The sequence below is a fragment of the Cyprinodon tularosa genome, unplaced genomic scaffold, assembly GCF_016077235.1.
Source record: "Cyprinodon tularosa strain WSP-4 unplaced genomic scaffold, ASM1607723v1 ctg401, whole genome shotgun sequence".
Lineage (NCBI taxonomy): Eukaryota > Metazoa > Chordata > Actinopteri > Cyprinodontiformes > Cyprinodontidae > Cyprinodon > Cyprinodon tularosa.
Window position 1 is genome coordinate 214,382 of NW_024039121.1, and position 23,692 is coordinate 238,073.

Below are 23,692 nucleotides of genomic sequence, written 5' to 3' on the forward strand. Positions count from 1 at the left end.
CCAGGGTGCACCCCCCTCTCTGTCCAGGGTGTACCCCGCCTCTCTGTCCAGGGTGGACTCCCCCTCTCTGTCCAGGGTGCACCCCCCACTCTGTCCAGGGTGCACCCCGCCTCTCTGTCCAGGGTGGACCCCCTCTCTGTCCAGGGTGCACCCCCCTCTCTGTCCAGGGTATACCCCGCCTCTCTGTCCAGGGTGGACTCCCCCTCTCTGTCCAGGGTGCACCCCCCTCTCTGTCCAGGGTGTACCCCGCCTCTCTGTCCAGGGTGGACTCCCCCTCTCTGTCCAGGGTGGACTCCCCCTCTCTGTCCAGGGTGTACCCCGCCTCTCTGTCCAGGGTGGACTCCCCCTCTCTGTCCAGGGTGCACCCCCCCTCTCTGTCCAGGGTGTACCCCGCCTCTCTGTCCAGGGTGGAGTCCCCCTCTCTGTCCAGGGTGGACCCCCCCTCTCTGTCCAGGGTGCACCCCCCTCTCTGTCCAGGGTGTACCCCGCCTCTCTGTCCAGGGTGGACTCCCCCTCTCTGTCCAGGGTGGACTCCCCCTCTCTGTCCAGGGTGCACCCCCCTCTCTGTCCAGGGTGCACCCCCCACTCTGTCCAGGTTGCACCCCACCTCTCGCCCGTAGACAGTCTGTTCGGTATAAGATTGATGGAAAATGGATGAATGAAAATACATCCAGAGAAAAGAAGCAATTAGAAAAAAAGTCGATCTTCACATCGGAGCAAAACATAGTTTATTGTAAAGTTCTCCACCTTGGAAAGATCAGAGGGTCTGTGATCTTCTTCACTGGTCTCTGATCGTCACCATAGGATCACTTCAACTATTGCCCCAGTACCACTACCCTCTGAAAACCGATCCGTGCCGACCTTGGATCAGTTAACCATGACGAGCTCGGTTCCTTAAGGCCGTTGACACAGCATACTAGCACGGTTCCTTGCCTCCTAGTGGCGATCTACGGTAGTACTGAGTACTGAGGTAAACAAGCAAACCAACATGGCGGCGCTCGTAACATTTAGGAAGCGTGCGGAGAGTCAGGCGAAGAAGGCAGCCTTTGGTGAATTTACCTGACAGAGTCGGCTTTTGGGAAGCGGATACGACAAACGATAGTCTGATCAGGACGCAGGAAACAACGACAGACGTTGAGGTTGTTAAATGGTAGAGCTCAGTCTGCCTTAAAGGTTGGTTATCTCCCGCAGCAGTGTGTCGCAGTTAGCTTGTCGCAGGTATGATGTAGATATTCTTGATTTATGCCCAATTATGAAGCGTGGTCCGAGCTATGTTATTCCACACCGCAACGCTAGAGGGACAATCAGGAACTAGCTAGGATTGATGGTGTCCGTGTGTCGGATTGACGAGCTTGTTCGGCATCCAAAACCCCTCATCCAACGCCGGACAACACACAGTTCAGCCGTGATTGTTCCCCAAAGACCGGCCGTGGCGCTGCGAGTTTTGGTTTCGGGTGCAAACCAACAGACCGTCGCACAGAGCTAACTAGCATACTGCACGGTGTCTGGGATAGTGTCCAAGGTGTCCGACGGCACTACAGCTAGAGTTTCTGCCATTAGGTACCAAACAGGAAGTACGCATAGTGTAGAGCGGACGTAGAATTGACCAATCAGAGGCCTCCTGTCTGCGGTCACCTGAAATTTTGAGGAGGTGCATCAGGTGTCTGCGGAAGAGGGGGGCATGTCTGCGTTAACTACAACACCCACGCAGACGACCTGGTTTCTGATCATAAACCAGTCAAGATTCACATGATTGTTTTCAACTTTCGGCTTCTTTAGATCGCATGAAATGAATGAAATGTAAAATATGTTGAAATGTTAAATAAGAGCCAATATAGTTGGTAATAATACTGAGAGTCCAAAACAGATCTGATCCTTAAGAAAAGGGTGAAACACAGTTTGTCCGAGTGGAGTTTCCATATGATGATGTCATAAGAAGGGGCGGAACCCCAAACAGATCCGGTACCTGCACCGGGAAAGCTCATCATAGACGCTCCTTTAGTAGCTTCAACTTTTAATGTTTAGTTGTTTGATGTTTCCCTCCGCGGCGTATATGAAATGTTTTTATATTTTTGTTTTTTAAATAAATAAAAAAAAAAGTTTTTCTAACCAACTCATCTGGTGTCTTTTAAAAGATAAATTTCACTGCAAAAAAAAAAACTAAAAGCATTTCTCTGGATTTGAGCAGGTGAGAAAAAGAGTTTTACAGCAGAATTAGATGTTTTTTTTATCTATTTAAAAACATCATCTCATTTTTTACCTGCTTAATTAAGCATGATTATTATTTTTCCATATTCTTTAATCACTGTTTGCAGTTCATGCTACATCCAGGGAAACACCAGCATATTTCTCACATAGGGATTATTTTCACACTTCTGTGCATAAGCAGACACAGCCGCCGTCTTACCAAAAGTAGGTCTTCACATGTTCTTGGATCAACACCCATGTCTCCCCGAAGTCGTCTGACTTCCACAGCTACAGCATCGGGGGGGTCGCAGGGCGGCGGGGGAGGAGCAGGAGGAAGGGAAGAGGAGAGGTGGGAGAAGAAGGGAGAAGGAGAGGAGGGGGATGGTGCATTTTAAAAATGTAGGTCAGACTCATTGCTATGCTCTGGCTCTCACACACATGACAAGGAGATGGTTTTGTGTTTGAACAAAAAGCAACAGAACAACAATAGCTAACAGCCTCCTGATGTCAGAAAACTCTGAGCAGGGAGGGAGAGTTACCAAATGCTGCTCTGAGAGCTAAAAACAAAATATTAAATCATCAATTTTACAGGTTTATGTAGAAAATCTAAAGGTAGAGTCAGAGGAGTTGAGCTGGAGCAGCTCTCCTGCTGCGGCTCCGGTTCAAAACCATTCAAAGGTTGGCCTCTACCAAGAAAAGATTTTACAAAGAGACGAAGAAGAAGATGAACCTGTTTGCTGGGATGAGAGCCGTCGTATCCGAGCACCAGGTTAGGCTGGCTGGAGTGAAGCAGCAGGTCAGTGGGTTTGAAGGGGATGGGGAAACCCTGGACCGTCTGACAGAAGTCGAAGGTGTTCCACAGGAAGTTGTTGGTAGAGTCCACAAACAGATACTGAGGAGGAAGAACGAGAGAAACTTTAAGATATGTCAAGGAAACTAGGACTGCAGCAAGCTACTCTGGTAGCTTCATCTGGTCTGTTCCTGTTTGGCTGTGACTCCATCCTGGAGAGAAATATCAGCTGTGCTGCTGCCATCAACACCTTTGTTTCTAGATGTTGGAGCTTGGCCTGTTTTCCAGTGTAGTCCTGTTTCTCTGACTGTGACTAACTGGATGTGCTCTCTTCATCCTCTGACATGGGAGCTGGCTCGGAGCTCGTCTGCCTGGCTGTGTGTTTCCTGGACGGGGCCGCCTGTGGAGCTGGTTGACAGTTGCCTTTTGTATCTATGCTTCTTTTTCTATGTCTGCTTCTGTCTCCTTGAACCCCAGTGGGCCTCAGCAGATGGCCGCTCACACTGAGCCTGGTTCTGCTGGAGGTTTCTTCCTGTTCAAAGGGAGTTTTTCCTCTCCACTGTCGCTGCAAGCATGCTTATTGTGAAGTTAAAGATGATCTGGTGAACTGGAAAGTGACCTGAGATGACATGATGTGAATTGGAGCTATAGAAATAAACTGAATAGAATTGAACTAATCATTATTTTGCAAATTGATTAATCTGTTGATAATTTTTTCAATTAATTGATTAAAAATCTGATTGCCAAAGGTATAGAGGAGGATCTTTTATTTCTGGGTGAATCATCTCAATCAGTGGTCCTCCTGATTGTCAATCATTCTGGTGATATGTTTCCGTAAGGCCGTCCTACGTCTTCGTCCCGTTAGCTATCTTTTTGTTTCAGGTGTATCTCTGTGGAGAGCTACGGTTTCAGACGGTCATTGAAGCTCACCTTTCTCACCGCGGTCGTAAGAGAAAAAAATACGATGTGAATGACAAAAGAAAGGCCTCAGAAGAGGTAGATATATCCCAGAATGCTTTGCACAGAAAGCTCTCCTCGCAAAGCATTATGGGATTTGCTGTCACAGCGGCCCGCTGCTGCCATAGGCTGCCGCTACCAGACAGTGGCGACTAATAAAGATGGCGCAGGCACCACGCGGTGGAGGAGGTACGTGACCAACGGAGCAAAAAGCAGTGATCATCTGTCTGAACGGTCAGTTAACTGAGTTCACTATAAAGTTCACTATATAGTCCCCGCTGTATGTAGAAACAGTTAGCTTCTATGAGCTATGAGAAAAGCAACTTTTAAACAGGCCGTGCACGAGGAGAAATGGACTCGTGCACTTTTTTTTTTTTTTTAAGTGGAGAGGGCGGGTCTTTTAAAAAATCCTCCACAGAACCTTAGGCCCCGTCCACATGAAGCCAAACCCTGGCCTAAATGCACACATTTTTCACCAAACCAGCCTCTCATCCATACGAAGCCGGCGTTTCGGGGGTCTGTAAACGATCTTTTTTTTATTAAGCCTTCAGAGTGGGAAGATTTTGAAACGCCGTTTTCGCGTTTCCATCTTTAAGCTCTGACCGCATTTTTTGTTACACGCATACGTCATAGCGTCGCCTCTAAACACGCATGCGCGACACAGTATCACAACAACAATGGCGCCGTACTGTGTTGAATGGTTGCTGCTCGTGCTACTCACCCTGCTGTCGGGCTTACAACAGAATCTTCTTCTTCTGGAATATCTCCAGGAAGAATAGAGCAATATCGACCACATAGTTCAGCACCTGAATTTGACTGAACCACGAAAATGGACCCGCAGGGTGTTGGATTAATTGTACAAGTTATTCTACTTTAATCATATTATACTTATACATTCATATTTACACATTTGCATATTCCTGTATACTTGTATTACACAAAGTGTTGAAATGTTTCACTTGCTGTCTTTCTAATGCTTGTTATTAGTGTGTGCAGGAAGCAAGGTCAAGGAGAATGGAGAATTGCACGTACTGACACCGGATGAGGAGTGAAGCTCTCCTTATCTTATGATATTGTATGATGTGATGCAAAACTTCTGGTTCCGACTGGTTTTCACCTCCTCCTCCCTTTTAGCAGTCGGAACCAACATTGTAGCTAGGGCGTTCCTTAATAAAGGCTTGTAAAGGCAGAGCTGTTTCAGAGTGTTTTGGAGAATTGTAACTGAACAGTCTCTGATCACTCTCCTTGCAAGTAAATCATACTAAATTCTCTGTGTCTTTCTTTGTACAGGTTACTGAATAAAATGTTTGGTGTTTAAACCTAACACAGGGCAACCATGCATAAATATTACTGCGCATGCCCAACATTTCGTCGCCTATTTTTGCTTTGGCACCACAGCGCCACTTACAGGCCTGGCATACATTTTGCAGCGTTTTCATGCATTCATGTGGACGATCACATTTATTTTACGTCTCCGTCTTTACGACAAACGTTCTGGAAAATATTAGCGTTTCGTGTTCGTTTTGACTTCGTGTGGACGGGGCCTTAATGGAAGACTTGTTGTGTAATTAAACCAGGTGAAACTAGGAAGGAGTTCTGGATAGAGCATACTGACAGATGAAAAAGTTATTTTTCTTAAATGCAAAATGTTTCTATATTTTTTTAACAATCTTGGTATAATTCCTGCTCTAACTGTGTTGCTCTGTCAGCTAAAGGCAGATTTTACAGTCTCTATACTCCAGTTATTGATTAATCCATTATGATAGTCGTTGAGGATTATTGCAACAATCGATTAATCTGATTAATTATTTCAAAACAGTCACTCTGAAAAATAAAGGACTAGAAAACTTGTTGCTTGGAGGAAAAACTAGAGGATGACTGAGGTCCAGTATAAATGATGGGAAAAGGACATTTATTATATCACCTGTTTATGCCTAAAATATTCAGCTAGAATAGAAAAAATGGAGAAATATTTCCACATTCCAAGTACTTTAAGTTCCTTAGTTTATTCTCAGATGACCGAGGAAATGACTGGACTGCTGGTACGAATTCAAACCATTTATAACTCAGCATCCTTGAAATATTGCTTTATTATCTTTAAAGGAATGCGATCGATACAGCTCCACAGTGTGTAGCAGCACTCAGGCTGATAACTCTGCTCTCCCTTCCAGGAAGTGATCAACCAGCAGCCTCTGTGAGCATCCTGATGTGTTCAGCCTGGATAGTCCAGCCAGCTGCTCTAATGAGCCACCACCATAGACCAGCTGCCACCATCCTGAACTATTGTCTAGGTGTTAAACAGTTCAACTAAAACATTATTATTTCAACTTTTTATTTTCCTATGTAAAACTATTTTTAATATTCGTTTTTGTTTCTGCATCTTTGGCTGTTACACGTTGTCAAGGTCGGGGATCTTGTGGTTTCAAAAGTTGTGTTTGAAATAAGTAGGTCCAGGAACTATAAAGGCAACAGGGTTGATAAAGACGTCATTGTTGGAGTCTGCATTTTTTTTTCTTTTTTTTCCCTACTTGCTTTGATTCTGTTTTAATTTCCTATATTTTAATCATGTAAAGCACTTTGCATTTTCTTTGTACTGAATTGTGCTATATCGCCTTGCCTTGCCATAACCAATTCAAGAAGCGAAACACATTTCCGCCTCATCTTGCAGCCGCTGCAGAGGGGCTATGTTTTCCGTCGCTGTTGATGCCACACGAACAGATGAAATGATGGGAATTTCTAGGTGTTTGCTGTGAATCCACCTGAGCAGGTAACTGCGGCAGGCGAATGGCTCCTCCAGACAAGCTCACAGACTCACCCTCTGGTTGTCCGCAGGGCTGTGGTAGAACTGGGAGATGACCTGCTTGCTGCCGTTGCTGCTTTTTGCTTCCGAGAGCTTGAACTTGGCTGACATCATGGCGAACGTCCTTCCGTAATCATACGACACGTAGACCTGCAGAGGAGAGGATCCAGATTTAGTCCAAACCAACGAAATGTTGGTTTTTCCACCAGTTATCATATCTGATCAAGAGAAAAACATATTTTTATTTCTCCATATTATGGTTGGTCGGTTGGAGGAATCTAAAGACCAACGATAGACTCAGCCCTTCAACCATCGTTTTTTTTTTTTTAAGGGCTATTTTATTGTTTCTGTTTTGCACCGAAAAAATAAAGTTTTTTTTTTTTTTATGGTGCAAATGAACTCCTTCCAGCTGCAGCTTTTTTCTCAGAAATGTATCTTCTTAAACCTGAAATTAAAAAACTGATCCAAACCAGAGACTAGCTGCTGTTTTTTTTAACACCCGAACCAACATGTTTCAATGAAGCTAACGGATTTAGCGCCATGTTTGTTCATGTTGCCCAACATTTAATAACATGTTTTATTGTTGATTTTATTGAATTGAATTAAATGTTTTAAGCATGTGGTTGTGGTTCTATTTGCTCTCAGAAGAATTTTTAAAAGTCTAGCATGCTAACTGCTAGCATGTATTTTCTATCCTGTTCCAAATTTCTAACGTAAAGCCAGGTAAGTGAAGATGGCCACCACCATCTTAGTCAAATAAAAAAAAAAAAATTGGTTTTAAAAAATTTCTCTTTGTGCACCAAAAGTTGTCATCGGGACAAAGCTCTGCAGGCATCTACACCTTATGGACAAAAGGTGTTCTTTGGAGGACCTCATTTAGGAATGTTTTACTCATTTTAAAGATATTTTTGCAGTAAGCTGGGCATAGAAACTAGGAATCCAAAATATGAGAACTTAAATAACCGATTATCAATTCGTGATGTCCGACCCAAAGCTCCACTACGGTGGCCCTGAAGTGCAAACTGCAACTACAAATCTAAAAGCGCAACTACATTAAGGAAAACACAATTACATTAACCTACCGGAAAAGGTAGGTACCAGTGGGAAACATGAGACATCGCTGATTGGACGACAGCGCCGTTTGACCCTTGAACCGGAAGTTGCGTCGTCTGAACAGTCCAGCTTCTTTTAAGTGTGTCTTCAGTGTACGCAAACTAACTGAAATTTCGTGATTAGTCTTGAGCATATCCAGTATCACCTCGTACGTATGTCCTGATTCAAAATATTCCTGGATAACGGCAGCTATGTTTGGGGCGCTGACAATATCCATGTTTTCAAAAGCCGCAGCAGGCAGAATGACTTCCGGTTCAAGGGTCAAACGGCGCCGTCGTCCAATCAGCGATGTCTCATGTTTCCCACTGGTACCTACCTTTTCCGGTAGGTTAATGTAATTGTGTTTTCCTTAATGTAGTTGCGCTTTTAGATTTGTAGTTGCAGTTTGCACTTCAGGGCCACCGTACTCCACCCCTCAAATCCACTCCAGGTTCTTTATATTATTAAAATAACATGTTAGGGCCCGCAAACTGGCCGTCAATTATCCAATTATGTTTTGTCCCTTTCAAAGGAGGGTTACATATAGAGCTGAAATAATCCGATTAATTATGATTAATTAATTATTTGAATAATAGTAAACAAGTTTAGCAATCGAATGATCGTTAACTGGAGTATAGAGGCTGTAAAACATGCCTTTAGCTGCCAGGTAAGTGAAGATGGCCCCCACACCTTATGCAAATAAAAAAATAAAAATGTTTCTTTGAGCATAAAAGATTGTCATCGAGACAAGACTAAGTGGTCTACACCTTATGGACAAAGGACATTCTTTGGAGGACCAGAATGTTCACATTTTTCCCTTTACAGGAGAACAGAAGACCTCACCTGTTCATCCAGGCCAACAATTCCCTCTAACCACCCCCCTTTCAGAGACATAGACAGGTATGGGGCATTGCAGGCTAACAAAGGGGGGGACCCATTCATCCGTTTCTATTTGCATGTTTTCTAAACTAAAACCAGGCTTTGTTGGGCTGCTGGATAAAACCTGGAACTAAACGCTATTTCTGACATTTTGAATTGAAAAATCTTCCTGGATGGAAGAGAAACGTCTTCAAACTTGGAAACAAAATCCCGTGGATGGATTTTTTAACTTTATTATAATCAAAAGTTGTCATTTGCGCCAGCGTCGTTTTTAAAGTATTTATAAAAATTTCAGGGAGTCAAACGAAAATGGTGTTAAATGTTTGTGCTACGTTTGTGTATCGCAAATTTGTCCTGCTTCTGTTTTAAAGTATTTAAGGAAAGGTCAAAGGTCAAAGGTAAGTATTTAAAAGGTCAACCAGTCGTCCCTTTTCTTTAAAACTAACTAAGCTTGCATCAGATACTTGTGCTACCTTTGCACATCAGAAGGCTGTCATTAAGATGTTTCTTAAAGTTTTCAGCATAATCATAACATCCTGTGTGAAAGCAGAAAAGTGGAGCTATTTGCGTAGAAGCATTTGTCATTTGTCTTTTGCAGACCTCTGCAACTTCTCATTTCCACATGGTTTCCCTTTGCTTTCTGCTTCATGACATTAACTGCAGGCCCATCTGACAAACAGCTTTAAATTATTCAATATCTCTTTTTCAATAAACCATGATATTAATTCCAGGTTCAGGATCTTTTTCAGTGCTTAAAAATAATTTGGACTAAGATTTTACTTCTGTGTCACAGCTTGAGCAAAAGACACTCTTTCATTGTTAATATTTTTTTTGAAGAGATATATTGGTACCAAATACGGATGAAAGTTTGTATTTGGGTACAGAGAAAATGCCAAATAGTTATTGTTTACAAGCAATTAAATACATTTAGTGTAAAGGATGAATGAAAATACGCATACTGCTTGTTAAAATCTCTCTATAATTCACAAATGTAGCACAAACATTTCAAACTCATTTTGTTAGATCAAACATAGTGTGTGTGTGTGTGTGTGTGTGTGATGTGTGGCCATGTGTGGTGGGGACAATTTCCTAGGAATATGCTAGATTTTGGGGACTCATAGGTACTTGTGGGGACCAACAACTGGTCCCCATAAGGAAAGTTTCTCTTCTTGGGGTGGGGGTTAGGTTTAGGACTAAGGTGTGAATTGAGTTTAGGTTAGGTTTAGGGATAGGTATGTGTCGGTAATGGTTAGGGTTAGGGCAAGGGTCACGGTTAGGCCATATAAATTAGTGGGAAATGAATCGAAGTCAATGGAAGGTCCCCACAAGGATATTGTGACACAACATGTGTGTGTGTGTGTGTGTGTGTTTGTGTGTGTGTTGGGTGGTTTGACCTTTTTTTAAATTAAAGTTGTAAGGAAACTGATGTTCTAACCGTTGCAATTCCGAATTCTCCCAGTGGTGCCCCACTTTACACGAGTGAATAAAGTGAATGTGATTGGTCGTTTATCAAGGGGGCGGGATTGTTGTGGTGGAAGGTTCTCAAGCACGTTTGGTTGTGGCCGGTTTGTAGGAAGCATCTTGCTAACCAGTTAGCATCTTAGCGCTAGTAGGTTCCCAATGGGAAATTCCATTGGGACCAAGTAGCACTAAATTGGTGACTTAGAAACGACGCTATCAAGGAACGCTATGGACAGCGGAAACATGCAAGAGGAGGAGAGTTTAGTGTCGGAGGGCGTGGATGAGTCTCCTCCGTCATCCATTTTTTATTTAGAGGAGTAAAGCGGGGACGAAGATGATGTGGAGCCACACCCAGCACATTGTGATGTATATATATGATGACATAGACTCATAATTTTTTACATTATTTTACATTTTAAAACACGTTTTTAGTTCGCGGTACTGCCGCTTATCACCGCTCCCGCCTACACTGTGTGCCCTCCCTCCCACCCGCACCCGAAATGACTCTGCTTTGCGTTGGGTGGGAGTGCAGGGCTCTAGTTCAGCGCACATCTGGAACACGTCAGATATGTTGATATGCGTTGGAGAGAAGTTCTGGATAAGTTACGCAAAAGTTATGCACACGTTACTCAGAGGTTTAGGATCAGCTAGACGCCACGACTGATGAGGAACTGACACTGAACGGATGTCAGCCATCAGGTAACTGACCTGGAACTGATGAACCATGGATGGCAGATGCTGGAATACGTCGACCCGTCCCAACGTGCTTCAGCATAACTTATACAAAACGGTCTAAATCGTCAGGGTGTGCCAGGAGCGTTAGTGAGTCCTTGGCTGATATCTTTACTCACTGTAAAAATAAGTCAATTTTTTCATGAATTGAGAAGGTAAGTGAGACACTTTACCAATGGAGTAAGACTATTTACATTTAAAATAAGAAATCTCATTCCACTGGCAGATCATCTTATTTACCTGCTCAAATTAAAGTAGGGAAGCGGCCGTTCCAACCATTTCTCCCGAATTATCCCGAGTGCTGCCCGACTTTAGACAAGTGAGTAAAGTGAATGTGATTGGTCGATTATCAAGGGGGCGGGATTGTTGTAGCGGAAGATTTTTTTGATTGCAGCCGGTTTGTCGGAAGCATCTTGCTAACAAGTTAGCAACTTAGTGCTAGTAAGTTCCCAATGGGAAATTCCATTAGGACCACCGTTGCGTATATTAGCGGCGACATATGAATCATGATGCTATGACCGGAAACATCTGATTGACAGATGACCTTTGATAAATGATTGTCTAGGTGGTGCCCTGAAAACAACGTGGGCTACATTAATAATTGGCAATCCTTTTGGGGAAAGCCTGGTCTGATTCGGAGAGACGGCATCCATCCCACTTTGGATGGTGCAGCTCTTCTTTCTAGGAATCTGGCCACATTTATTAGTCCTCCAAAACCCTGACCACCCAGGGTGCAGACCAGGAAGCAGAGTTGTAGTTTAACACACATCTCTGCAGCTTCTCTACTGTTACCCACTCTTTACTCCATCCAGACAGTGTCTTGCCCACGACCAAAATCTAATAAATTAGCAAAGATTCCCAAAGGAGTAAATCATGATAATCTAATTAAAATCAAAATAACTCCAATTGGGGAAAAAGTTAACAATTAAATGCGGTCTGTTTAACATAAGATCGCTTTCCTCTAAAAGTCTACTAGTTAATGACTTGATTTGTGATAATCACATTGACTTGTTTTGCCTTACAGAAACCTGGCTGCAGCAAGAGGATTATGTGAGCATAAATGAGGCAACTCCATCAAGCTATTTAAATTTTCACATCCCCAGAAGTTCTGGGCGAGGAGGAGGAGTAGCAACAATCTTCCAGTCTGACTTACTGATTACTCCCAAAACAATTAATACCTACAACTCTTTTGAACATTTAACCCTTAATTTCCCTGATCCAAATTTCAAGGCAAGAAAACCTCTTCTTTTTGTAACTTTGTATCGTCCACCAGGTCCTTACTCTGAATTTTTAGATGAGTTTTCAGAGTTCCTTTCTGATTTGGTATTAAATACTGACAGGGTCATCATAGTGGGAGATTTTAACATCCATGCTGACATTGAAGGCGATAGCTTAAGAGCAGCCTTTAATGCTATCTTAGACACTATTGGCTTTGTTCAAAATGTGAATAGTCCCACGCATTCTCATCTTCATACTTTGGATCTTGTGCTGACATACGGCATAGAATGTGAAGAAATAACAGTATTTCCTCACAACCCTGTCCTCTCTGACCACTTTCTAATAACCTTCAGGATTACTTTAACAGAGTTCTCCTCCCCCAAAAGAAGGTTCAATTTTATTAGATCTTTATCAGATAGTGCAGTTATAAATTTTAAAGAATCTGCTTCACTTTCTCTCTGCTCTGTGTCACTGAGCAGTGCTGCAGAGTGCAAAAGCTTAGCTTATTCCCCTTCACAGGTTGATGATTTTGTTGAGGGGGTTGCTAGTTCTCTGCGTATTGCCTTAGACAACGCAGCTCCTTTGAAAATGAAAACCGTTAAAAATAGAAAGCTTGCTCCTTGGTTTAATGCAGAGCTGCGTACTTTGAAGCAAAATGCTAGGAAACTGGAGAGAAAATATCGCTCCACAGGCCTGCGAGAGTCCTTCCTAGTCTGGAAAAATGGTTTACTGCTGTATAAGAGGACCCTTTGTAAAGCAAGAGCAGCATACTTCTCCTCATTAATAGAGGCGAATAAGAATAATCCTAGATTTCTTTTTAATACAGTTGCCAAACTCACCCAGAGCCATAGCTCTGTTGAACCGTCCATTCCACCTGCTCTTAGCAGCAATGATTTTATGGGATTCTTTATAAATAAGATTGATCTTATTAAAAATAAGATCATAAGCACTCCTCTATCCGCGATTGTACCTGAGGTAGTCATGGAATCTGAACCGGGTTTAGACTGCTTTGATCCAGTTGAACTCTCTGAATTAGCAAAATTATTGTCTTCATCTAAGCCTTCAACTTTTATGTTAGATCCAGTTCCAACCAGGTTATTTAAGGAGGTATTCCCTTTGATCTCCTCCTCCATTTTAGATGTGATTAATCTATCTCTGTTACAGGGATATGTACCTAAAGCTTTTAAGATTGCTGTAATTAAACCTCTGCTTAAGAAACCGTCTCTTGACCCAGATGACTTGGTCAATTATAGACCTATATCCAATCTTCCTTTCTTATCCAAAATTCTTGAGAAAGTAGTTGCCAAACAAGTTTGCGATCACTTCCACCATAATGAACTTTTTGAAGAGTTTCAGTCTGGCTTTAGAGCTCATCATAGCACTGAAACAGCTCTGGTGAAAGTCACTAATGATATTCTCATGGCCTCAGATAATGGACTTGTATCTGTGCTCGTCCTGTTGGATCTTAGTGCTGCATTTGATACAGTTGACCATAATATTCTTTTAGAAAGACTTGAATATTTTGTTGGAATTAAAGGAACAGCACTAGACTGGTTTAAATCTTATCTATCTGATCGAATTCAGTTTGTTCATGTTAATGATAGATCTTCAACACGCTCAAAGGTTACCTGTGGAGTACCACAGGGATCAGTGCTAGGACCAATTCTCTTTACTTTATACATGCTCCCAATTGGTAGAATTATTAGACAGCATGGGATTAATTTCCACTGTTATGCTGATGATACCCAGCTATATCTGTCTATAAATCCAGATGAAGCTAACCCATTACATAGATTACAGGCATGTCTTGAAGACATAAAAACCTGGATGACTCTTAATTTTCTGCTTCTGAATGCAGACAAAACAGAAGTTATAGTCTTTGGACCAGAGTCTCTGAAAAAGAAACTGATTAGCCAGTCACTTCATTTGGATGGGATTAAACTGATTTCAGATAATAAAGTAAAAAATCTTGGTGTTATTTTTGATCAGGACCTGTCATTTAAATCCCATATCAAAGAGGTTTCTAGAATTTCCTTCTTTCATCTGAGGAACATTGCAAAAATTAGAAATATCTTGTCCAGGGGTGATGCTGATAAACTAGCCCATGCATTTGTTACTTCAAGGCTGGACTATTGTAATTCTTTACTATCAGGAAGTCCACAAACTGTAGTTAAAAGCCTTCAGCTGATCCAAAATGCTGCAGCCAGAGTTCTGATGAAAATTAAAAAGAGAGATCACATCTCTCCTATCCTGGCTTCTCTTCATTGGCTTCCTGTTAAATCAAGAATAGAATTTAAAATCCTCCTTCTCACATATAAAGCCTTAAATGGCCAAGCTCCATCTGATATCAGAGATCTGATTGTTCCTTATGTTCCTAACAGAGCACTTCGCTCTCAATCTGCAGGTTTACTAGTGGTTCCTAGAATTTCTAAAAGTAGAATGGGAGGCAGATCTTTTAGTTATCAGGCTCCTCTCCTGTGGAACCAACTACCAGTTTTAGTCCGTGAGGCAGACACCCTGTCTACTTTTAAGGCTAGGCTTAAAACTTTCCTTTTTGATAAAGCTTATAGTTAGAGTGGCTCAGGTTATCCGGAGCTATCTCTATAGTTATGCTGCTATAGGCTTAGACTGCTGGAGGACATAGGGACCCCTTTTTCATCATTCTGCTTCAGTCTATCTCTATTCTCCTATTCTGCAGAATCTGTTTGTTCAATCTCTAACGTTCTGCTCTCTCTGCTTTTCCTCAGAGTAGCTTTGCCTCGTCTGTTCCTGTTTGGCTGTGACGCCATCCTGGAAAGAAACATCAGCTGTGCTGCTTCCATCAACACCCTTGTTTATAGATGTTGGAGACCGGCCTGTTTTCCAGTGTGGTCCTGTTTCTCTGACCATGACTGAGTGGATGTGCTCTCTTCGTCCTCTGGCATGGGAGCTGGCTCGGAGCTCGTATGCCTGGCTGTGTGTTTCCTGGACAGGGCCGCCTTTTACAGCTGCTTTTTGTGTCTCTGCTTCTGTCTCCTTTAACCCCAGTCGGCCTTGGCAGATGGCCGCTCACACTGAGCCTGGTTCTGCTGGAGGTTTCTCCCTGTTAAAAGGGAGTTTTTCCTCTCCACTGTCGCTACAAGCATGCTTAGTGTGAGGGATTGTATTTAAGTCAATGAGTCAATGCAATCAACTGGTTTTCCTTAGATAGAAAACTTTGTATCAATTTGACTGTATGATCTGGTTGAACTGTAAAGTGCCTCGAGATGGCTTGTGTTGTGAATTGGCGCTATATAAATAAACTGAATTGAATTGAATTGAAATTGGGCTAATTTAGGTGCATCAAATGAAGGTTATTTTGTTTCAAAACTATTCGTGCATTGTAAGTGTGAATTTGAAGTTCTAGAGGGAGTTTTGGATGTGTAGAATAAAAAATAAATTCACAAGAACAATTTTTTTTTGTACAAGAGTACAAAAAAGTACAAGAACACAAGTTGTGTTCTATGAGTCGCACATCAGAAATGTCTTCCGTTTAGTTTTGCTACAGTTAATCTAGAACAAATGCTGCAAAACAATTTCAAACACGTGTATTAAAATCTTTAAAAAAATGCACGATATAATCGGCCCCCTATTGGTATCGGCCTTAAAACTGAATATCGGACATCGGCCATCCCCACCGATATTTAACCCGATATTTGATCAGCTTCTGAGTTTCTAAAGTCTAAAAAAAAAAAATAAAAATACTACTTCTTCTTCTTCCTCAAAAACTTATTTTTTACAGACTTAAAAACTTCTATCTTCATATGCTGATATATCGCCATTTAAAAACACCATATCAATCTCTTTTACTAATGAAATATTGCTATATGTCATCGTTATGCTACGAAATCCCCCGAAAATTCACCAAATGTTGCCATATTTTTATATGTTGATATATTGACGCGGTATCGATCTATTTTACTAACAAAATCTCACAAGAATTTGCAAAATATCACGAGAGTTTGTAACAGAACGATGAAATTTCACCAGATTTTGAAAGTAAAATAGATCGATACCGCGTTTTTAAAAATATATTTGATATCAGTATATGAAAATATATTTGAGTATATTATTTTTCAAAGTGTCAGAAATGGATAACAAAACTGCTATTTTCAATGACTACTTATTTTTGTCCAGCTTTAACATCGGTATCGATATCGGTTATCGGCTACATGAGTTTTAAAATATCGGCATATCGGATATCGGCCAAAATCCCAATATCGTGCATCCCTAAAAAAAATGTTGTTTTTTTTCCTTAACACAGATACAAATCAATTAATACAACTGCACAGATCTGCTGCTATGAGTCACAAATTCAACTTTACAAGTTACGCCTTTATTTTTACTTTTGATAAAAATGTCACACTGGTAAAAATGATCTGTGACTTGTGGGAGGTACGCTTGATCAGACAGCAGGGGGCGCTACTTCGCGTTCAGTCTGTAAAAACATGAAATGCATATATGGCCTACTGCCATGTTGCCTTCCATATGCAGTCACAGGAAGCGTTTGAATTTAAGGCTGCGTCTTCCAAGGACGCGATCTACCTGGACTGGATCCTTTGAGGTCCTTGAAAATAAGGAGACCGGAAGAGTTATTTTCAGTTCGTCAGCATCCATATGCAAGAGCGGTCATGCTAAAAGTCTTCAAGGTTAAAAGTGATGGTTATGGAAGGTAGAGCCATATTTTTTATTTTTTTAATTACCCAATCATCAACATCCTTAGTGATGGTGAGCCAATAATAACAAAATAAATAATAATAATAATAGAAATACATATTTAAAATTCTAAAATGTTGTTGAGTAGAGGTTTAAATTATTCAATATGAGGTGTAAAAAAATTTGTACTTGTCTTTTTTTTATTCTACACATAAAAACTTAGAATGTAACTGTCTCTATTCACATCTGGATGCACAAAAAGCTTTGAAACAAAATAACCTTCATAGTTCAGAACCAACTGGCCTGCAAAAGATAACAGGGGAAAAAACACAGATTTTAAGGCAGGATTTTTTTTTAAATAGAAATTTTATAAATTTTGGGAAAATATGGTCTGATAAAGAGTACATTTATATACATGTTTAAGCCAGAATGATTTGAAATTTAAATATGACTTCCCTACGTTTTCAACAAGCAAAACCAATGGAGCTCAAGTTAAACTTTTTAGTGCAGAAACCAGCATAAAGGTAACAGAACTGATTGTCGCTACTTTTGTTTGGGTTGGGCAGTGATTGGCCTGTTGACCTTTAGTGACCCCGGGAAACTTTGGAAATACCTGAAAAATCTTTGCTGCACAAACGTTTGAAACCAATTAGTTTGAAGACGGGGTGGGGGCCGATCAATAAGTTGATTATTAACATTTTTCCTTGGATCAAATCCTTGGGGAACTCTGCGAAGCGTTACATGAAAACAACAAAGCTCTGCGTGTCACACCTTGACGATTTAGCCTAGCGTATGTCTGACGTACGGAAATCTGGAAAAGACGCTGCCATACGTCGGATAAGTTATGAGTACGCTGAAACACGTCGACATACGGCAGGTACGTTGAGAATACTCAATACGCCGTATTCCAGCGTCTGCCATCCGTGGTCCATCAGTTCCAGGTCAGTTATCTGATGGCTGCCATCCGTTCAGTGTCAGTTCCTCATCAGTCGTGGCGTCTAGCTGATCCTAAACCTCTGAGTAACTTCTGCGTAACTTATCCAGAACTTCTCTCCAACGCATATCAAGGTATCTGCCGTGTTCCTGACGAGCGCTGAACGTGTTTCTAACTTCCAGCTACTGTATAATGGCGTATTGGCAGCGTTTTGGTATAAAGGGGGTTCACAGGAGGAAACCGTCAGTTCTCCTCCAGACTTCATCCCCATCATAGGGTGAGCCAGAAGGTGAGTGATGGATCCTCCCTGCACTGCAAAAAATGGAAATCCAAGTAATTTTTTACTTAAAATAAGTACATTTTTTCTTGAATTGAGGACGAAAGTGAGACACTTTGCCAATGGAACAAGACAATTTATATTTGAAATAAGAAAAAACCATTGCATTGTCTTATTAGAAGTTCATATTATCTAATCATCTTATTTTAAGAGTAAAGATACGACTTCCATTGGCAAATCATCTCATTTACCTACTCAAATTAAGGGTAAATACACTTAGTTTAAGAAATTTTTACCTATTTCTAGATCGTTTTTGCAGCATGCGTTCACGCCCACCACCAACAAACCTCTCAATCTGCTGCCACCAAAAACCTTCTTTCTTTATTTTTATTTATTCTTGTTTTTTGTGCAGGTGGTAAACAGCAGCTAGGTTAATACCGCGATCAAATAAATCCTTTTTATGCATGCCGGGCGCCTCCGGGCGCATCGCTGCAGCAGGGGAGCAGCTTTAATTGACGTTTCATAATGCCGATGGGCATTAGGCTGCCGTGCGTTATGCAGAAGTTAGGCCGTCGTTTGACAGAAGTTCTGGACTCGTTACGAAACTCCATTTATACGCCCCCCAAAAAAAACAAATCCATAGAAAGTTTGCCGTATGCCACTGTTTTAGGAGATTCTGGGACGTCAGGAATACGCTGGATAAATCAGCAAGGTGTAACAGGGGCCTTAGCTGTCAGCAGGAAAGTCAGAAAGAGTTGGAAACCAACTCAGACTGTCACCAAAGAAAAAACCTTTAACTGCAAAGATGCATAGAAAATTACAGTTCAAGATTTAATAGAAAACTCATGACATTGTGCTGATCTAGAAGGTATAAAGGAAACTTACAGAACTGGTTTTGGGTCCAGTCGCTGCTGCGCTGTCTCGAGCCAAGGCTACGATGACATTGCTCTTCTCTCCAGCCCAGTGAACCACCATCTGGTTATGAGAGTCGTTCAGGTTGGCCTGTCGGGTACACATCAATCAAAGCAAAGAATCAGATTTGAATATAAAAATATATACATTATGTATTTAGAGCTCAGAATTGTGCAGATAATTCTCAGTTTCAGTGAAATATTGTAAAATATTGTGAAATATGACTCCATCTTCTACGTAACGTTCTGTTGGAGCAGTGGCTTAGCTGTAGCTGAGAGGAAGCGGCTGGATCAGCTGATCAGAAAGGCCTGCTCTGATTGGACGCCCTCTGGACTCAGTGCAGGAGGGGGGAAACAGACGGATCCTCACTAAATGAACATCTCTGTTGGATAATGTCCCCTCCCCCCATGCATGAAGCTGGTGCTGAACTGGACAGCTCCTTCAGTGACAGCCTGCTGCACCTTAAATGCACCGGGGAGCGTTATCACAGATCCTTCCTCCCAGCAGCTGGAAGACTCTAGAACCACCACTTTTCCCAACAACATGTTTTCACATTCATGCTGATTCTGCACAGTTTCTACCTTAATCAGTTAAATAACCTGCTGCTGTCATTCTGCACATCTCTGATGCTGCTGCTATTTTCAAACATCCATTACTTTAAAAAGCTGGTTATTTATTCTCCAGGTGAAAATTATTTATATTGTTGAAACACTTTGCAGTACAGTGTTTGATTGTTTATCTTTTAACTCTTAACTTATTATGTTATTCTTACACATTTTTCTAAGGTCCATATTTGTGTGACCATTTTTTTTCTATAATCTTTTTGCTGCTTTAAACACTAGAATTTCCACATTGTGGGACAATAAAGGGATTTTCTCTTCTATAGTAAAATAATAATAGTGACTAAGAGACAATGCAACTCATTTCTTCTCACATGGTTTGCTTTAAACACTCAGGATGAACTTTAATCTCGTTCTGCTTTATTGGAGCATCCTCTGCACCGATGGCAGCTTCCCTCTGATCAGCAAACCTAAACATGTCCTTAGTATCACCGGCCGTTTAGACGCTCCTGAACGCACCTTTACATCCAGATAACATGGAAATGACTCGCCCCAGGGGCGACATTCATATTCAGGATGAACGCACCTTAGGAGCTGAACTGGGAATAATAAAGAATAACACCCTACAAAACAACAGGGGCTGGAAACAAGATTTAAAACTGTAAATCTGAAGGAAAGGAAGCTAAAAATGAAAGAATGTATCCAGATTAACGATTTCTTAACGAGACTGCTTGAATTTAGAGTTCAGTGTCAATTTAAGCCCTTAAAATAAACAGTTAACTTCTAAAACAAAATTAATGATCTAAAACTTTTAAATGTAAGTTTTTTATCACAGAAAGAAGCAAATCATTTGCAGTAATCTAATATAATTTCTGCATCCAACCAAATCTGACGACCTTTTACCCAGTTTCAGCTCAATATACCGACATGTCGAACAGATTCTGTTGGATTATTACGTTTCTAATCATAATAAGTGTGATAATCTGACCGTGCAGAAAGACAAATTTCACTTGGTAGGACTTAATGACTGGAATTTTGTAGAGGACCCAAATCTAGAGACGCAGTGATGCTATGAGATGAGCCGAGGCTTTGAGGCGTGATCCATTTAGGGGAGGGGCCAAAGATGATGACGTCCCCTCTACGGCAATACCACCTGACTGCTTCAGGAAGTGGTTCAGACCAGCATTTAAACAGCCTCAGGATTCAGTCAAGATGTGGGAGTTTGTAGTTGAGCTGCTGTCAGTTGGATAGATTCTAAGAATAGATTGGTTGTTTTTCCAACCAATCTAGTTGGTTAATAGCTGCAGTCTGTAACATTGAGGAGAGAGCAGACTTCGACTGAAAATTTGAAGAAAAACAGGTTTCACGCCACTCCCCCACCCTCTCTGCTTCACTCATGCCCCACCTCCAAGCTCCACCCCTCTCACAGCATCTGCGCGGCTACCGCATGCCACCAGAAGGGGGGGGGGGGGTGGGATTCAGCGTGTGTGAGCTGTGATTGACACTCCATCAGACGCTCCTTTGGCTGTGATTGGTTGTTTTGACTCGTCCCGAATTATTCTTTCCAGATTGAAATACAGGCAGTAGGCGGGACCAATTGAAGCAGTTTTTTTCACAGGTTACATATCACATGTACTGCTGTCTGGGCATAGGGACAGTTTTAGCCAATATGACAAAAAAGTGATTTTTAAAAACTTACAGACTTCAGCTTTAAAATTATTTTGGTTAGATTAAACAATGTAATGATCAGAATCTGCAAGCCACTGGTTACAGTTGTAACATTAGTGTTAAGTAGTACTGCTTACCTTAGGCAACACTAAGCAGCTGCCTAGTATGTTCACATGAATGGTTAGTACAAATATTCCTTATTTCTGCACATTAATTATGTTTTTGATAAAAATCCTTTCGCTAAAATGCAATCAGAACGCTGATAATATTAAGTGTGTCTCAGCCCCCCCTTCAGTGTCCACCATATTGGATCAGTCCATCTGCTGCACATGTTCAGAAAGGTCCAAACAGACAGCAGCAAACCATTTGAAAACAAACGATGCAAAGAGCAGTGTTGCCAACTTAGCGCTTTAGTCGCTATATTTAGCCACTTTTCAGACCCCTCTAGCACTTTGATTTCTAAAAAGCTCCTAGCGCCAAATCTAGAGACTTTTTTCTGCTACTGGAGACTTTGGAGACAACATCTAAAAGCAGCGAACTCTGCTCTCCAGAGCGAGTAGATTGGTAACCCCGCCTCCTGCTCTCCTCTATCTTGTCTGCTGTCATGATTCATGCAGCTATTATTTCATCCAAATGAAAAATGGAGAACAGATAAGCAGATCATGGCTTGTCTACAGTGAAAAGAAGGACTGGGTTATTTACTTTGGCCTTTTTGGAAACACAGGAAGGAGCAATCAGCTAAGTGAGCTTAGTGCTTGGAAAAAATCTTTCATTCCTTTAGAGACAGCATGAAAAGTCAGCTGAGTACAAAACATAGAGAGGAAAACAAGAAGAAAAGGGACAAGAAGAGAGGGACACAACCTAGAACAGATCATGGATGTCTATTCTATTAACATTTCTCTATCTGGAGAATGGGGCTGTGTTCCACCTTTGACTTTTGAAAGTTGTGATAATCCTTAACAAATATTTTGGCAAATGTGACTAATTTGTTTTGGTTTGCTCTAGTACAAATATAGATTTGGTAAAAACACTGCCAAATTAGATTAGTTGGTTTAACCTAAAGATAGGTTGAACACATAAATTCCAACCTGAATAAAACCAAAAAATGTGGAAAAAAGTATAATGTTTGAATAAAAATAACTAACACCTTTCATTTTGATCATCATTGTCCAATTTGCACAAACACTTTCAATGTCTGCTCGTGCTTATTTCACAAAAATGGCAGAAAAACGGTGAACCTTAAATGATTGTTCTCCTCTAAGACATTTTAGATAATAAAACAACAACTCATAAAATATTTTATTGTAGACACCAATCAATTACAATTTCAAAGGAACTTAAATGGGGAAAAAACAAGAAAAACAATTGCAAAAAAAACAGCATAAAGGTAACAGAACTGAGTGTCACTACTTTTGTTTGGGTTGGGCAGTGATTGGCCTGTTGACCTTTAGTGACCCCGGGAAACTTTGGAAATACCTGAAAAATCTTTGCTGCACAAACGTTTGAAACCAATTAGTTTGAAGACGGGGTGGGGGCCGACTCCGCTCACCTCCACTTTCCCATCATATCTCCTTTTGAGCTCAGCAGAAAAGTTCTGCAGAGGAAGAATTACTTCTGCTGCTAATATCAATCAGGATCCGCTTAGAATTAGCAGCGGTGCCTCTATTGAATGGGGGAGATATTACACTGTAAACCCAGATTTTGTTTGTACTCAAAGAAACTGAGTTCATAGTACTTAGAGAGGTCTAATTTACTGACATTACTTGTTTATTTCAATTAAGCTGAACTTTTTTATGTCCTTTTTCAGTGTAATTATATTTTTAAGTACAGTCAATGGTTTGGACTTAAACAAACTAAGTTAGTATCACTAAATTCTTTATATTAACTATTTTTTCTGAGTAAACACCACTTTCCAATGATTTAGCTTATTGTAATTATGTATTTGAGCTCAGACAACTCAATATCATTAGTTTGCCTCTCACGTCATCCACCTGCCCGCGAAAAATCCGGTTTAGACCAGTTTTGAGCGAGTGAAATAGAAAAGCTGGCACTGAGGAACTCCGAAGCATTTTGAGACAAAACAGACGACAGCGTTATTGAGATCTTCAACAACTTATAACAAGGAAGTCATTCCACAGAGATTTAAAGCACTCGGTGAATGAAGTGAGTTCAGCCACAAAACGGTAAGTTTAATCTCTTGTTTTGCTGCAGTACTTAGCAAAGGCTACTTAGCTAATGTTAGCCTGTTAGTTATCTTGCTTGGTTAGAAAAGCTATTTTTCAGTTACTTTAAGAAGCTATTCTCTATTAACTGTAATTTTCCTTACTCCACAGAAGGAAAGGATTGTTTAACTGGTTCTTTTTAATTTATGTTGATGTGATTTGTATGCATACATAAAAAGGCACCATCCAAAACTGTATCATGTGCCTCTTATCATTTTTTAACTCCTTTTGCACTAATTTCTGAACTAGGCAGGGGGTGAACTCTATACAGGTCAGACGTGTGGGCTGCAAAACAGTAAAGGCTGTTGACTGCAAGATGTTAACAAAGT

At 41.1% G+C, this 23,692-nt stretch overlaps 1 protein-coding gene across 3 annotated transcripts in view; it reads right to left on the bottom strand.

Moving 5' to 3' along the window:
- Window positions 1-23,692, bottom strand: part of sorl1 (sortilin-related receptor, L(DLR class) A repeats containing) — a 168,941-nt gene that overhangs the window by 119,700 nt on the left and 25,549 nt on the right. For all 3 annotated transcript variants that reach the window (XM_038298187.1, XM_038298186.1, XM_038298188.1), the window contains exons 2-5: window positions 18,887-19,003; window positions 6,750-6,884; window positions 2,918-3,079; window positions 2,408-2,475 (exon numbers count right to left, since the gene is read on the bottom strand). In XM_038298187.1, coding sequence (XP_038154115.1) covers window positions 2,408-2,475; window positions 2,918-3,079; window positions 6,750-6,884; window positions 18,887-19,003 — 482 coding nt within the window. The remainder of the gene's footprint in view (window positions 1-2,407; window positions 2,476-2,917; window positions 3,080-6,749; window positions 6,885-18,886; window positions 19,004-23,692) is intronic.